The sequence below is a fragment of the Eschscholzia californica genome, unplaced genomic scaffold, assembly GCF_041429995.1.
Source record: "Eschscholzia californica isolate CP2 unplaced genomic scaffold, dmEscCali1.0.p SCAF_6, whole genome shotgun sequence".
Classification (NCBI taxonomy): domain Eukaryota; kingdom Viridiplantae; phylum Streptophyta; class Magnoliopsida; order Ranunculales; family Papaveraceae; genus Eschscholzia; species Eschscholzia californica.
Window position 1 is genome coordinate 35811386 of NW_028238483.1, and position 17136 is coordinate 35828521.

At 35.3% G+C, this 17136-nt stretch overlaps 1 protein-coding gene across 1 annotated transcript; it reads right to left on the reverse strand.

The window, feature by feature from the left end:
* Positions 1-4833: 4833 nt before the first annotated feature.
* LOC147534154 (ARM repeat superfamily protein) lies at positions 4834-14979 on the reverse strand. Its single transcript, XM_086649230.1, has 21 exons — positions 14515-14979; positions 14229-14389; positions 13966-14136; positions 12870-12980; positions 12695-12772; positions 12422-12615; positions 12276-12336; positions 11891-11965; positions 10777-10854; positions 10170-10232; positions 9971-10042; positions 9727-9890; positions 9094-9133; positions 8869-9012; positions 8590-8709; positions 8289-8507; positions 7857-8033; positions 6156-6837; positions 5849-6054; positions 5384-5516; positions 4834-5238 (listed from the first exon to the last, which is right to left on the reverse strand). Exons 1-21 carry the CDS (start codon positions 14660-14662, stop codon positions 5084-5086), a joined length of 3252 nt encoding a protein of 1083 aa, XP_086505356.1. The 5' UTR covers positions 14663-14979; the 3' UTR covers positions 4834-5083.
* Between the last annotated feature and the right edge of the window lie 2157 nt (positions 14980-17136).

Consider the following 17136-nt stretch of genomic DNA (forward strand, 5'->3'; position numbering starts at 1 on the left):
TTAACTCTCTCTCTCTCTCTCTACAGATCTCGAGAGAGAGAGAGAGTTTAAAAAAAAAAAAAATTGTTTTTAGAGAGAGAGAGAGAGAAGAGAGAGAATTAAAAAAAAAAATTGAAGGTCGCCGGCCGGAAGTTTGGCCGGCCGGCGACCCTGCCGGAGAAGATGATGATGTGGCGTGGTCAAATGATGTGGCAGAGAGAGAAAATGAGATGGAGGAGAGAAAATGTGGGTGAAATACACCTTCAAAGGGGGTTTTTTTCACCCATTCAAAGAGGGGGCCCCTTTAACCAAGCTAAGTCAAAGGTTTTTTACTAAGTCAACGAAACCATGGGGAGGCCTTTTAACAAAAACGGGGAGGCCTTTTAAAATCTCCCATCTAACGATTACGTATCCATAATAGCAAATTTTCACTGGAAGGCACATAAATTAGGCTCCTGGCATTTGTTGGGTGGCCCTTCCCAAATTTAGAATGCTAGTCGAATTTTTTGGGCATACCTTTTGTATTAATTGAAACACTATATAAGTAATAAAAATATTGTAAGTAGCTATCATGGTAGTTAAGGGTTAGAGTGACCAAACGATTAAAACAAAAAATATGCAATTTTGGTGTTTCTTCTGAAATGTTCATGTTCCCGTTTAATTATCTGAATAAAGATGGATCCAACGTTAAATTATCTGAATAAAGATGGATCCAACTGGTTATCATTGAATACGTAATACAAATAATTTGTAATCATCAAAATTTAACATACATGGTGTACATAAATTGAATTCCTTTGGTTGAAGGTTATGCAAATATGTCCAAAAGTAATTTAATTTCCATCTAGTTGCAAAAGGATTCCAAAGTTTTTGATGACTTTGCAATGACTTTGCAGTGCTTTGCAAACTGGATTGCAGTTGTAGAGCTTTTCAATGTTTGCAATGACTTCCAAAGTATTTTTTATTTAATTTGAAAAATGTTTCCAAAGCTTGCAAGAGCTTGCAACAAATTTGTAGTGTTTTGCAATGAGTTTGCACTGCTTTGCAATGAGTTTGAGTTTTTTGGAATGATTGCAGCAAGTTTGCCATGAGTTTACACTGCTTTACAGTAACTGTAGTCAACAATATTTTGTTTAGCTACCACAAAATAATTAGAAGTTCAAATTACTTTTGTATTTATAGAATTGTTAAAACAATGAAAACAAGTAAATCAAAAATTTCTTAATCTGTCAACAGGTGATAGCCCAAGTGGTTCAAGGTGTTGACATAAACTCCAGAAAGCCCAGGAGGTCCCAGGTTCGAACCACCAGAAAAGGTGGAATCCTTGGTTATTTGAAATGAGATTATTAGGTATAAAAATGTAGTTGGGCTTTAGGCCATAGTTTAGTTGGGCTATAGCCCGGTCTTGTAATAGTTTGAACGGCCGGTTATGAAGCTTATCACATCTTTGATGTATCAATGCCAAATGTAATGACTATCGTTGATCGTAGGGGTGTACTCGAGTCGGGCCGAGCCGAGTAGTAAGATGTTCAAGCTCGGTTCGTATAAGTTTGAAAGAGCTCGAGCTCGCATTCTTTTAAGCTCGTTTATCAAAATACTTCAAATGAAATCTTTCTAAATTATCAAAATACTTCAATGATCATTTGTGCATACAATAATAATGATTAATGACTCATATTCCGATAATTTTTTAATGGTTGATATTTCATGTACAAGTTTCAATACTAATACGTAATTATGTACTACAATATTATGAGAGTATGTTAAATGAGTTGTTCACGAGTAGCTCGTGATACACTAAAGAATGATCAAGTTCGGCTCGTTTACATAAACGAGCATGATTTTGGGCTCGTGTTAAGCTCGTGTTCGTTAATATTCGAGTCAATCACGAGCAATAGTCGAGCCGAGCTCGAGCAGCTCGTTAAGAGTTCGGCTCGTTTACACCCCTAGTTGATCGTAGTCAATTTTCAAAAAAAAAACTATCTTAATCTAGAATTTTATCACAAAAACTAGTTGAAACCCCTAAAAATACAACTTCAAGTAACCAATAAAGAGATTCAAACACCTAAACCTAAAATAGATTGATGATTCGATAGTAAAAAAATCGACGCAATCTTCCCCCTCTCTCTGAACTACAGTTGGAAGGAGAATTCAAAATTTCAATGTTAATTTTTCTAAAGTTTTAGGTTAAAGGAGTATTTTTGGTATTGAAAAAAAAATAGCGCTTTTAAATTTATCCTTCACATGCATTTCTAAACTTCCTATTAGCTAGTGCCTACAAGGACAAAAGGTTAATTTGTCTTTTTAACAAAAAAAAACATAAAACTGATCTTCAACCCAATTTCCTGAAAATCATCCGGATGTTTCTAACAAAGTAAAAAAAGTCCCATGGGAAGCTCATCCTATTTTCAAGGGCCATATGATGGGAGTTTAAAGACGCTCCCTCAATAGCACCTAGTTCGAAGTAAAGATGATGCACAAATTATTAGATGACAGGAAATTCGTAAAGAAAGAATGTGTTTTAGGCCTCTATCTTGTTGGGTTTTAGTCCTTTTAATCATATTAGTTTAACTTATATAGTTATCATACTTATCACATCTCGATGATGTATTAACAGCCAACAATAATGCAAAGGTCCTAAGTTCGATCTCATGGAAGTGTAAATCTAGAAATATTGAACTTGAGTATAAATAAAGTAAATTTTTAGGTTTTTGACTATTTGATTTCGTCGGATTTATTGTGCTCATCACGTATTATGTACATCTCGTAATTGATTTCTCAAGAAAAAAAACCTTCCTTATTGGATAATGCACTATAAATATGTGGTTGCCTAGCATAACAGATCTAGAACCTCCTTGACATGTGAGAAATCGAAATCCCATATTCTCGTGTGGAATAATATTATATTTTATTTCCCAAATTAGATGAAACATATAATCTTCTTTAGTAAGAAAATATATTATCGATTTAATGACCTAATGTACCAACCCACTATATAATATACACTCTATCGCAGTTAGACTTACCTCAGCATCTTCCAATATTACTTGGACAATATTATTGTAATACAAAAAAAATATGGTTTCTCGTATTGTTTCTTCTGTTCTTTCAATATTTTTCCTTATCAATATTATTACCATCTCTAATGCTAAGAGGGAACTAGTAAGTTATGGGAATATCAAGTTAACAGAAAGTCTTATCAATGATATTTGTTCGGCAACTAAAAACCCTAGTTACTGCCTCAAACTACTAAACGGTGATTCTCGTGTCGCAGTTGCTGATCTTCCAGGTCTAGCAGTTATAGTTGTTAATATAGCTACCACAACTGGAACAGATGCTCTAAATCTTATACCAGCTTTGAGACAAAGTAATTCTCCAGACCAGAAGAATCACTTTGATGTTTGTACTACTAGTTATCAAGCTGCATTGATAAATTTGAAAAAGTTGGGTGAAAGCTTAGAAAAAGGAGCATATGATGAAGTTAATGTTATTGCAAGAGATAGTATTGGTCAAGCTGTTTTTTGTGAGAATGCTTTCAATTCACCTCCTGTGATTGTTTCCCCGTTGCATGAGCACAATCAAAACTTTGCTGATCAAAATGATATTCTTAACGTTGTTAGTAAACGTCTTCAGAATATCTCTATTTAAATTATGAAAATAACAATGTACCTCTATTCGTAACTTTATCATCATATAAATAAAATGATATTATCACTTATTTTAATACCAAGATTGCATGTTTATGTTTTGAACTTTCGGTTTTCTTTTTTATTATTCACAGACAAATAGAAAAATCTCCCGTCTTTTATCCACCTCACATATATATAGGCAATATCGTATTAGTGCCTTGTGGAATTTTTTCGATAGATAGTTTCAGTGTTGTTACTACTACAACTGCAAACGAGAAGTAATGAATACCATTACCAAGTTAACCAAGCACTTGTTGCCAGAGTATGTTTGGAAGCTCAAACCCCTAATTTCTGCAACTGGCTGAAATACTGATCTTCGAATATATTTTAACAATCACAAGAGATTTTCCTTTTATGTTCTTGACAATTAGTATTAGGGAAATTTGGCCAAAACTCCCTAAAAACTTTGGCCTTTGGTTAAAAAGGATTGGACAATTTTTTATGGGCTTCAGCTCCCTGTGGCATTTTTGTAAATTATCTAATATAGGGAAAAGACAAAACTGACCTTATTGCAAACTAGTTTGCAAACCAGTTTGCAAACCAATTTGCAAAGCAGTGCAAACTAGTTTGCAAGGCAAACCAGATTGCAAACTAGTTTGCAAACCAGTTTGCAAATCAGTTTGCAAAGCTTTGCAAGGCAAACCAGATTGCAAACCAGTTTGCAAATCAGTTTGCAAAGCTCTGCAAGGCAAACCAGATTGCAAACCAATTTGCAAAGTAGTGCAAATCAGTTTGCAAACTAGTTTGCAAAGCTTCGCAAAATCAAACCCTAACAAAATAAGTAACTAAGAAGTAAGATTATATAAAATGTGAGGGTTTTTGGAAAATCTGAGGGTGTTTCTAAAATTTTCCTTTATACAAAGGTCAATTCAGGTATACAAAATTAAGGGATTTTTAGAATTGTCCTTCAAGCCTATTTCCAAACTTTTCATGGTGCCTAGAAGGAAAAAAAGATAACTTGTCTTTTTGACAAAAAAAAACAAAAAATTGGGTCTCCAGCCCAATTTCCTGTATTATATACCGAATAAAATATATTATATCGAATATATATTAAAATACTATAATATTTTCAGTGAGGAAAATGAGAAATAGGCTGAATATTTTTCTACCTTCATATAATATAAGCATAGATTTAAGAATAAATACACAAGTACATATAGAGAAATGGTGCAAAAGTCATAATTATTCACTATATGAAATATTTGAACGAGAAAATTTATTCCCGGTGAAACAAGAATTTTAACATAGGTAGAAATTTAATACATTGGTTTAATGAAAGCGTAAATGACCTCGAAAAAGTGAGATATAATATCAGAATTAAAAAAAAAAACTAAGTTAAGAAACACACAAAATTTGTTTTTCCTTAAAACCAATACAAGAGTCTGATATATCTTGATGCAGCACTTGTTGTGTAACTATAGTTGTTTAAAGAATAAACTGTATTGAGGAAATACATTCAGCAAACCTGTAACAAGCTGATGAGAAAAGGTTTGCCCATTTATAAGAACTTGGTGGTATCTTTCAATCAACGATAGTACAACAGACTCGTAATCGAGTTCATCAAGGACACCTGAGGAATCCAACAAGCAAAATGAACATGATTCAGTATCCAGTTTTTTGTTAAACTCAACTCACAATTGATCTTCAAACATATATATAGATATATGTGCATGTTACAATATTAGACGAGGATGGTGAGAGTTTTATTGACTGACCCAATTCAAACTCCTCGGTATCTTCGAAATCCTCTTCTTCGACAACCATCGTACTTTCTAAGTTAAGAGCTTCCATTGCGTACCGCTCCATGAACTCTTCTTCAGTTTCTTCAAGTTCATCATCCTCAGAATCCTAATAAAAAATCCAATATTCTCAAAATAACAAGAATAGTTTGTGTTCTTTTTCTTCTTTTAAGTTACACAATAGTTGATATTTGTAAACAGACAACAATAGTATTTGTTTTCCTGTGAATTACTAACATGAAATAAGAGCTACAATAGTTAGGAACATAAGGTAAGGTAGGTTTTCAGCAAGCGATAGCATTCAGGTGGGGCGTTCTAAATGTGTACTTGAGTGCCGAAAATAACATCAACAACGTAGGTTATCCTGCTATCTCCTACCACATCTGATTGGTAATTTAGATCGTTCAAAGTAAAAAAATAAGAAAAAAGGAGATCTCAGACCTGGTCGTCATCCTCAGTTTCCTCATGTGGGTCATCTTCATAGGTATCACATTCTGCCTCATCTTCCATGTTTTCTTCTTTTTCCTGAACTCCTTTAAGACGGGGTAGTAGTACCATTAGTGCAACAAAGGAGTTCTTTAATACTCCACTATCTGGATTTTCAGAACAACCAATCACGCGTTCGATCACCTTCACAAGCGTCATAACTGTGAGTTGGAGTGAACAATAATTAGATATTATTGACAACAGCAAAAGAACAAGGAATTGCGTACAATAAATTGAAGATAATAGCCGTTTTGTTACTTACCAATTAATTTTAGTTCTGATTCAGCCGATAGACTAGGTTCAAAACCAGCTGAGCAAATATAAGTTAAAGCATGTACCCAAAGAGTAAAGCCCTTAACCACAACTTTCTCCAAAACTCTCTCAACTCGATCAGGATAACACAGAAAACAAGATGAAATAAGAAACATCAGAGGCTTCCACTTTGAATTAGGCGTGCTTTGGATCTCAATAAAACGAGAAAATGCTGCTTGACTCGAAGCAATCACCAAAGATTGCTTCACAGTTTCTTCTTCAAATGAGAATGTCGGAATATGAAGTAGAGAACTGAGGCATGAACAAGCCCTCCAAGTTGCAGGTGGGTATTCAGAGAGGGCGCCATATGTAAATGCACCAATCCCTTCAACAATGGAGAGTTTCTGAACAGGTGGAGCTGGAGGAGATGGTGTATTACCAACAAGGAAATTTTTTAGTGCACATCTTTTGTGTAAGTTGACAACTTCCGAAATGCAAGTAAAGATCAATAAATCTTCTAGCTCATCCCAAGCATGCCAATCGGCAATAATATGAGCCCAAACCATTAACAGCTCGGATATTTTTAAATCTGAAACTGCATTGCTTTCATCCACAGATCTCGCAATGAACCAGAGCAATTTCGATGCATCACCAATACATGAAGAAGGGGGCAATAGGGAAATGTCTTCTTCCTGAACACCAAAAGTGAACTGAATAAATATCAACTTAAATGGGTTGCTAAATATTTTTTTCAAAATGGAAGTAGCAGAGTCGTAAATATGACTAAGCATAGAATTCTGAAATATGAAAAGTTGAAAACTATAGTAACGTGTCTAATTTATCCATCTAAAACAACATACAAACACAAACTTAAAGAGTACTTGTTAGGTGGGTATCGAACTACCACAAGCACCAAAAAGATCTAATCCCAGTAAATCGATGTGGAAGGATGGCCTCAAAAGTTGTGGAACAAAATTCTGTAAAACCCAATAAATGATAGCTTCAAAGTCCCAGGTTCCTCTCAGTGTTCTGGCAGCGGAGGATGTGCTTAGTCATACTGTTCCATTGGAATAAGGATTCAGTTTGGGCTAGGATTTTATCTTTTATGGACTTTGTGTCCAACTGGTAGACTATCTTGATGTTCCATTAGGCCGTTTTAACTGTCTGCCTCCTTTTTCTTTTTTCCTTTTTCTTGTATTTCCCATTTTTCTCATTCTTTCGATATTAATTCCTCAAGCATGCCATTTTAATGGAGAATTTGAGGTATGAAGGTGATTCTCATTGGTCGCTTATCATACTGAGATCTTTGTTGTACTTAATAATAAACATATTTGACTTTTAACGATAAGAAATTTCACTCTATGACACCTACGATCTAAGAAAAGGATATCATGCCTTAGATAACCTTGGTTGAATGATCAACTTTGAAGAAGCAAGTTTCATGTATGCATCTAGTTTCCTAGATACTGAGCACTACACTGGTCCTAAGAAGTAACTAAATAGGAACTATAATATGCTACAAGAAGATCAATTGTCGTGCAATTCTAAGATTTTATGTCCAAACAGAGTAAACAAATTTCAACTTCTTAAGAAATCAAATATCCCAAAAGGCCAGTCTCATTCCTCCTGAAAAATAATGAGATTCCCCAAGGTACTTGATGCTTATAGTTTCAAACTGTAACTCTGGACATGTTGGACATGTCGAACTCACCAGTAGTTGAAGAGGTTTAAGCCAAGCCCTCTGCAGGAGATCTAAAAATGCTCTAGCAATAGCAGCACGACCAGATATCCACGCTTCACTCAATTCGCCCTCTTCAGTTTCAGCCGGTATAGAGCCCTCCCATATTTCAGCCATCACAGCTAATGAGCCAAAAGCCCTCTCAACCCCCTAGCATGGTAAAGTGTCAGCTCATTTCAGAACTATGAGGAAATTTATTAAAAAAACAAACCAGTAGAAAACAACCAGAGAATATAGCAGATATTTAACAATTTTTTGTGGTGAAAGATGCCATTCGGAAAATTTTACACCAGGAAGATGATAATTGGCAGGGAAAAACTGCTATTTGTAAGACAGGATAGGGACAAGACAAATTTAAATGCTAAGCAATTGACTGTGTCAAACAGAAGGAAAACATTCAGGTACCTGAGGCCATGGCTCTGGAATAGGAGGTATGTGCTTTAAAATAGGTTCAACAAGAGATGGAACAATGTTTGGAATGTGAATAGAAACTCCTTCACTTCCTATCTGCACAACTGTAGAGAGAAGCTGAAAAAAGATGGATGACTCATTGTCGTCTTCGGTGTCAGCCTTATTCACCAGAACTTGCAATAGTGGCAACCATTCAGGTGGTAGATAATCATTCTGAAAAAATATCAAGACGGGATATAATATAGGAGACATTACTAGTAGAGCAACTAACAGAATTTAAATGAATCTGATTTACCTCAAGAAGTTCAGCAATAGCTCCAGCAGCGGAAGCTCGAACGGGATAACAGGGGGTATCTTCCATGTCAGGCATAATTAATGCTTTTAGCAGGAAACCATATACATCTGCGCTCATTTCCTGCACAAGAAACACGTGAGTCAGTAAGTGCTCCTACCAGCATGTATGCTTGCATAATCCATTAGAACTTACTCATCTCGAGGGAGTAGTAAGTTCTTTAAGGAACGGTAAGACAATAAGAACAATGTGAAAAAGAGAAGAGAATATGAGATGTCACACTTGGGGGAGACAGGAGGCAAGTTCTCCAAGTACCCAATTTGCCGAGGCAACTAAGTACGGTACACATGGAAATAACGAATATACTGGTAGAACCCGAGTCCGGACCAGATTAGCCGTATAAAGCGGATTGCGCTCCCTTAGGAACTGTAAAAGCAACAGCGGAGTCACATTACTTCACATAGATGACCTCGATCCATCAACAGAAAAGAGGATAAGATCTCTTACATCTTGAAGGCAGCCATATGCCATCAGAACACCATAGTAACTGCCAAGGTCGAAGCAGAAGTTCAGATGAAAGTATGAAATGTTAATGAACCCTTAGATAGCATAGAAAGGGAGGAAAGCCATGGAACATAAAGGAAGAACAGATGTAAATATCTCGTCTTTTGTGTCCACGGAGACATCCTTCAAGAGATTTTGAAATTGACAGATGTTGTTCACATTTTATCTTGTCCACATTTGCTTTGAACCATACTCTTCACTCATAGCATCCCATCCTCTTAAATGCCCAATATATTAGCTTTTGTTTCGAAAATATTTAAATCTTTGTCATTTCTCCAGTTGAACAGACAGTATCAATAAAAATCGAATATGTCCACCACCCTTTGGTGTAACGGTTGGACATCCCTCTTAAGCCCATGAGGTCGTGGGATCGAGTCTCGATGGAAGCAGTTGCCATCAAGATTTACAAATACATATACTAAAAAAAAAAAATTTGAACTTTAAAGTTATGTTTTAAGGAATTATGGTTAATGGTCAAGTTCAAGTGGTCCTTGTTGTTATCAAATGTGTAATTAAGTAATCAGTAATTACCAGTGTTTTCTCGAAAGGAAATTATTATGTATTTGCCAAACTCACTTGTTTGTTTCGTACACAGAGGCACCAGAAGGCACGGGAAACTTTGACAAGAAGGGTAGCACTAACAAGTCCCCCACAGAACAAGGTTGCACTTTCCCCTTATTTTTCTCGCTCTTTTTGCGTTTAGTAGAGGCTGACTGGCTGCTAGTCGTCGTTGGAGGCCCCTGTAGACATCATCCAATTTATTCCAATGAGTACAAAGACTAACAAGTTATAAATACAATGTATCATGGCGAAAGTTAACCTTTGCCATTGAAATAAAACCAAGAAGGTTAATTGCACTTTTCCTGGCAGTGAAATTTCCATCCATAAATTTCTGTTTAAAGAGAAAAATAGAAGAGCATAAGTTTCTAAAGAGGAAAGGAAAAGGAACAAAATAAAAATAATAATATTACATATATACAAGTACATAAAAATAGCACTTCGTAAATCAAACTTCATACAAGATCGGATGGAAGATTCTTGCTCATATACTCGTCTGGGTCTTCTTCCCACTCCAAAACATCCTGTTAAAAGCATCACGGGATTTGGATTAGTCAGTAAATCGACTCATATTCAAGTGTACTGGTGACAAGTATTTCCTATGCAGGCTTGAGCACCAGCTTCCATTTAAAATGATCCGAAAAGTGAAAAACGAAAACAAAATTAGAATCCCTTCCCAAGACCAGAAAGAACATTCCGACAGATTATTTTCAACAGGCGATCGTAATATATTGCACTCTACAGAGAAAAACAAAGCAGCATGCATGTCATTTTAGTAACATACTCTTTTAAAAAAACATCAGTTTATATTTAATATTGAATCAGTCACCATAAACACATCAGATAAGTAATAAAAAAAAAGGTTTGGCACCAGCTTGAACACCCTAAACAAGAATGCTGTATATAACTACTCATATAGTCACATATCTATGGATCTACCTAATGGCATGTATATGGCTGACATTACGGAAACAAAAGTACCAATTTGTAGACTTTATTATAGTTGAATTGCACGTGAACATATTTAACGAAAGACCTATTTTGATATAAAGAAATATGACGTCTCACCTTCTGGTTCATAACTAATGCTGGGAAAATTGCTGAATCTAGCAAAGAAGAAAATTGGGGTGAAACAGTTCTCCATCCCTGCATAACCATCACGAGAAGAATATCTCAGAGAAAATAATGAAACAAGAATCTCTGACTTCGGACAGTTGCTTAAACTAAATGGTCAATGGATACAATATTGCACGGGCATCAATTATACCATATACATTGCACCCTATACCCAAAATGTGTGTGTTTATGCCTTTACATGACATTTTAAATTATATTGTTGACTGGGTCAGGAATTAGTTTGATGACAGGGCTCACTTGATCCCGATTTACAACTGTTCGCTTTATTGCTCTTCATTGATTAAAAGTATACCTTAGTTGTGGTTACTGAAACTGCTCTCCATGAGACTTTGATAGTTCCAAATTAAGAACTTCTGGATATTCTATTCTTGGATAAACTAATTGCTGATTTAATGTCTTTCATCGTATTTAAGACATGAAGTAAAGGACTTTTGGGCCTTTTATTTGAAATTGATTTCAACAAAAGTTTCTAATTATAATACAAAAGAAAGTGATATGAACGAGAATTAGAAGCTCATGTTTGTTATATTAGCGGGTTTCAAATCCTACACTGGTGCCTCACCCTCTTGAAAATTGTCTTTAATTAGATATGTTCCCTCATTATTCACAACTCTCTAGCTTTGTTATTTTGACAAAATTTTATATGAAGTAACCATGTATTCGACCTAGACTTGACAGTCTACTTCAGAACTTCTGCACTAGCTACTACCCTAAACAGCATAACGAATTAGCAGACAGAATATAGCAATGTAAGGCAGATGACAACTTTTACTCTTCGGCTGGTGTAAAGAGCGAGAAGGATTTGCAACCTAGTAGATACATGTGGAAGTGTAATACAATTCAGCATTCCCAGTTTGTAGTAATCCGAGAACATGAATTATAATACCAAGCAGGAAGATTGACGTAAAAGGACCCCACAAGTATGAAAGTATTTGAAATGAATCATTTCTTACATACTACTCGACTAGAAGATAATCCTAAGGTAACATGTGGCTTCAGTTTGGTATGTTTATGGAGTCATTAAACTAAAGTACAAGCAACTTACTTGCCCCGTCCGAAGAACATGTGACAGAACATCGAAAGCTAACGAAATAACCCGCTCCGACTTAAAGTCCAACTTCTGCAAGATAAGAAATACTTGCAAATGTCACCAAAGTGTAAAACCATGTAAGAAAACGGACCACAAAAGGACTGACATAAGAGCATACATGAGACACATATTAGCAGAGAAGATGGAAGTTCTGCAACCAGTGTATGTCTCAGTTCAAGACACATGCAAACCACAACATACTCATAACACGAAGAGGTGCACAAATATTCCAAATAGAGGTCAGATATAGACACAAAGATGCCGAGTCAATCTTGTGCAATTGGACCATTCTAAAGCAAAAGAGAAAACGGAGAAAGAAAGTGAAAAGAATTTAACTTACACTAATATTAGGGCTTTGCTTAACTACTTTAGAAACACAACAAGTAATGTTACGCATCAACCTGCATAAATAGAATTTAAAAAAATACATATATGAGAGTTCTGGAAACATAAGAATGTTTAATTCAAATCAAACAGAACAATTACTTATTAGAATATTTCTTATGTCGGGTCACCAAGGAACACAGGATTTGCAAACTCCTCTTTCCAGTGCTGAGCCTCAGCGAGTAACCATCTTCTGTCATAGTACCATCAAAACTCAGGGAATCCACAATTCGAAAGATATCCAGACAAAAGGAAGGCAAAAGAGTGACTAAATCAGCCGGCATGTATGACCTCACCTACAAAACTAACTTACGGTGAATTTTCAGTAGGAAGAAATGAGATATAGAGAAGGAAAAGGAATAAGGAGTAGCTTACAGAAAAAGAGATGCACTTGCATATAATGAGAAGGATTTTTTCGACTTCCATTTCTATTTTATTGGGTGCTGACAAAGCCTGTTACATACACCATTGAATCCAAGGCTTCATGCTCACTTCTTTAACAGAAAAAAAGGGTAGGAAAGTGGAACACAAGAAAGTCGAATAACACAACCTTTTCAACAAGATGGTGGAATAATGTAAGCAATGGTACAAGAATTTCCTTCACTACAATTTCTAGCTGTGGCGGCACAGGCTCCTTTGCTACAGTCGGATTTAAGAAGTACTGTAGTTTCGCAAAATAAAACCCACCAAGTTAGATTGAATAATACTTCAAATTATATCATAGAATGTAGCTACATTCTTCGCATTATTCGATAACAAATAACGTAATACTACAATATATTATCATCGCGATGTATTTCAATATTGTGATACCATTTATAATCAAGAACCAAGTTAGAAGTGCTCCACAGGAGGGGATTTCAGATCCCTAGCCGATGTGTCATGTGTAAGGAACAGGAGGAATCAAGCGCGCATCTGTTCCTTCATTGCAAAGTTGCTCAGGAGTTATGGTCCTATTTTTTGGGATCCTTGAAGATCCAATGGTGTATGCCTAGCTCCCCGGGTATGTGCTTAGAACAGTGGGAAGAGGCTCCGAAACCCAAGTCTAAGAGGGAGATCTGGAATCTCGTTCCAGTCGCGATCTTTTGGTGCATATGGAAGGACCGGAATAATAAGATCTTTAAGGATGCAAATATTAATTCTAACCTAGATGTGGAAGATGTTAAAGCATGTATTTTAGTTTGGGCTAAGGGTTCACCGAAGTATTGTCATGCTTCTTTCCATGATGTAGTTCGGAATTGGGAGGCATGGATTTCGTGAGAAATCCATTTCCTTTCCTCTTTGTATAGTTTCTTTGTTTTAATATTAATTCAAATTTTCAAAAAAAAAAAAAAAATCAAGAACCAAGTTAGTAGGAAATTTACTCAATTTTATTTCTAAGGTACAGAGAAACTCAAACAACCAAATGAAGAAACTACGGTTTCGATAAGCTACTATTCTAATTAATAATAATCTGTTACGCTTAGTTATATATCACCAATAATCAAGTCCCTCGCAAGAAAAAAACTCAGGTTTGTGCAATTGAAAGTGGATACTTTTTAAGAAACCTAACACTGAAAGAAGAAGACGTAAGACATTATCACCAATGATACAAACTCCCAAACTAGATGCAAACAAAACATTATTCATATAAATTAAAGAAATACCTGAAACGGTTTAGTAATAGTTTGAAGAACAGTAAGGGCATTGATCGTATTCCATTGAGAATTTCGATCTTCACTGACAAAATTACTACTTTGTATAACTGATCGCAATTCAGGTACCAATTCAGGCCAAGAATTCTCCTTTACAAACTCTTTCACAATTATAATACGGAACTGCCAAAATCAAAAGACAAACAGCGGCAATATCAGACCAAATTAACAAAAATAAGAAATTAGTAATAGATTTATGAGAAAATTGTGCATACAGCTTCAATTAAAACTTTGAGAACTGCTGGTTCACTTCGAAGTAAAGCAGTAACCAATTGATTCTTGAACTCGTTACTAACTTTCGTTGAATCAACATAACGCTTAATTAAGTTCTTTAAATATGTCGCAGCTGCTATTTTCTGCCCTAGATTTTCACCTCCTGCAACATCAAAAGATTCACACAAACTTAAAATGATCATAAAATGAAAGATCACTAGTACTAAAAGTTCATAAAGTTAATTTCAAGTAAATATGGTACTGAGATTGCATTGCGAAGATCTTTACCGGAAGTAGAAATGGCGATGAGAGCAAAAGGAAATTCGGGACGAAGGGAGAGTTGTTCTAGGGCTTCTGTAACAGTGGAAATGAAATTGTTGTCTGGTTTGAGAGTTTGATCGAGGAGCTGACCGATTTCGAGAATTAGGGCGTCCATCTCTTTCGATCTGAAATTCTAAGTATGAGAAGGAAAACAGTGGTGAGAAATGAGGATGGGAAAATGGGCGGGAAACTATAACGCCTTGGACTTGTATATTACGGCGCGAATCGCCATGAATTCAGTCTCTTTTTCACCTGGGGGCAGTGGACTCGAGTGTCATCAACCTAAAATCCTAGGAGAACGTCTACAAGCGCCCCTCTTTTCTATTCTTGGCCCATCACTTTTACCGCCCACGGATTGGAGCAGTCCGAAGACACTCAAACTCGATGTAATCCGTGTTTAATTTGAACAACACAAAATAAGCCCAACCCGAGTGCCTTCACACTGTCTTGTCCGTGGGCTTCCGGTTGATGCCTAAAGAGGCACCCAAATCGCGGACGATTATACACTTTTTTGTAAGTTTCCTAACAACTTGATCATTAGTTACAATACAAACGTTTAGAGTTTAAATTTGTTTTTCGTAACAGTGTAAGAAGCAAAAGATTTTCACCAACAAAAAATGACAGATTATACAAAAAGCTTTAGTCTTACTGCAAACCGGCAACAATAAAGATAACTTTTGCTTTGGAGGTGCATTTTGATTGTAAGCCAAACAACTTGATCCGAAAAGATGCATTTATAGTTCAACTTTCGGATTTTATAAGTGCTTATCCAAATCGTGTTTGTAAATTTCATAAGCATAATCTTCAGTTCAAACTTTTTTGTGGTGTTCAGAAAGTGCACAATCTAATTACAATAGTCTTGGTTTGTGTAAGTGATATTTTTATCACTTAGGGTTCCATAAATCACTGCAATGGTCAATTAGAATCAACTATTCGTTTTACACAGACGAACACATTCTTCAGTAGCCAACACAATCATATACGACCCAAACTCAACTTAAAGATAATAATCTTGCATGTGTGCTCCTAATTTACCCTTTGTTATTATACTATATGAAACCCTGATTATTACCCTCATTTGTTGAGATACTGTTGATTACTTCTAAATGTCCAACTTAAAAAGAGTAGTGTGTGTTGCTGTGGTGTGTTGTTATAATTAAAACCTCGAAAATATCAGTTGAATTTCAATTAGATAAGATACGGTAATTTAGGATGGAAGAAATTGAAAAGCTGATGTTGTTAGCGTTCAAATGACCCTTTTAAACATGAATTCGAGATACATGTAAAGGTTGATCAAACAACACAAGACATCTCTAGGCGTGCCTCTATAATTTAAATCAGACGTTAGACGCCTATACTATTTACGAATTATTGAAAGGTAAATTCTCTTTTATAGTTGGGGTTGCAATATTGTTGTTTACTTGTTTACAAACCACAATAGCATCTCAACCCAAGTTAATTTCTTGATTTTTATTACATTTAACCCGTTGAAAGCTAAAATGTCTAACTGAAACAAGTTATTGTCAACATATGATATGGCGATAATTTTTTTACTGAAAAACATATATCTACCAACTAATCTCCTTAACTTTCAACAAAAAAAAAAAAACTGATCTTCTGAGCTTCCTAAATATTTCTATGATGAAATCTTAGAAATATTGGACTATCAATTTATAGTAGGGTGCCATTCATACATCAATTAAGATATTTACAAATTTAAAATATCTAAGTCAAATGTCTCATGGATTCATCAACGATTGAAATCCATGAATTTCCCTATTCTGCCACTCCTTTTTCTAGCTGACAAAAAGATGTTCAAGAACTGTATAGCCGGCTCCCGCCTTCCTTGACTTTCTATTTCCATTACACTTTATTTTCAGTAACTTGCCCTCCACACCATGAAAGCCCAACTTAAGTTTGTATTCATGTTAATAGAGTTTCTTTTTCGTGTGAAATTGTTTTTACACGCCTGTCGGTATTTGATCTAACTAAAGTCTTAACTGTGTGCATACACTATATTATTTCTCATGTGAAATTATTTTCACGCCGTGTGCCCCTATTTGAGCTAACAAAAATCTTAACCGTATATATACATTATATTCTTTTCATGAAAATGACAAAAAACTGTTCTCATCATTTATTATTTCATAAACAACAAGATGGAGACAATATATATCTATTATAATAAAACAGGTCGGTCGGTTATCCAGGAGATAAGTCTGACCGTTCATTTTATTACCTTTGATTAGATCGAACGACTAATATAAAATCTTCTTAGTGTAATTTGACTTAAACCACAAGGGTATTAGTGTAAACAATTAATTATTTTTGATTATTTGGTTATAATAAAACAGGTCGGTCGGTTATCCAGGGGATAAGTCTGACCGTTCATTTTATTACCTTTGATTAGATCGAACGACTAATATAAAATATCATAACTCATTTAATTATCTCAAGTAAATGTTTTTAATTATCTCAGAGAAATCGTGTCTTCTCGGTTTAACCTACAATTTATTTTTGTTCTCCTTGAAGGCGTTAGCCAAGAGGGATCTTTCCCGTCCGTAGGACGAGAATGGAACCTAGTTGAAT

Coding starts and splice junctions, on each gene's coding strand:
- LOC147534154 (XM_086649230.1), bottom strand. CDS start 14,662: ATGGACGCCCTAATTCTCGAAATCGGTCAGCTCCTCGATCAAACTCTC. Junction 10,855..11,890: donor ATGTTCTTCGGACGGGGCAA/GTAAGTTGCTTG, acceptor ATGGTTATGCAG/GGATGGAGAACTGTTTCACC. Junction 8,710..8,868: donor TTGCCTCCTGTCTCCCCCAA/GTGTGACATCTC, acceptor TTTCTTGTGCAG/GAAATGAGCGCAGATGTATA.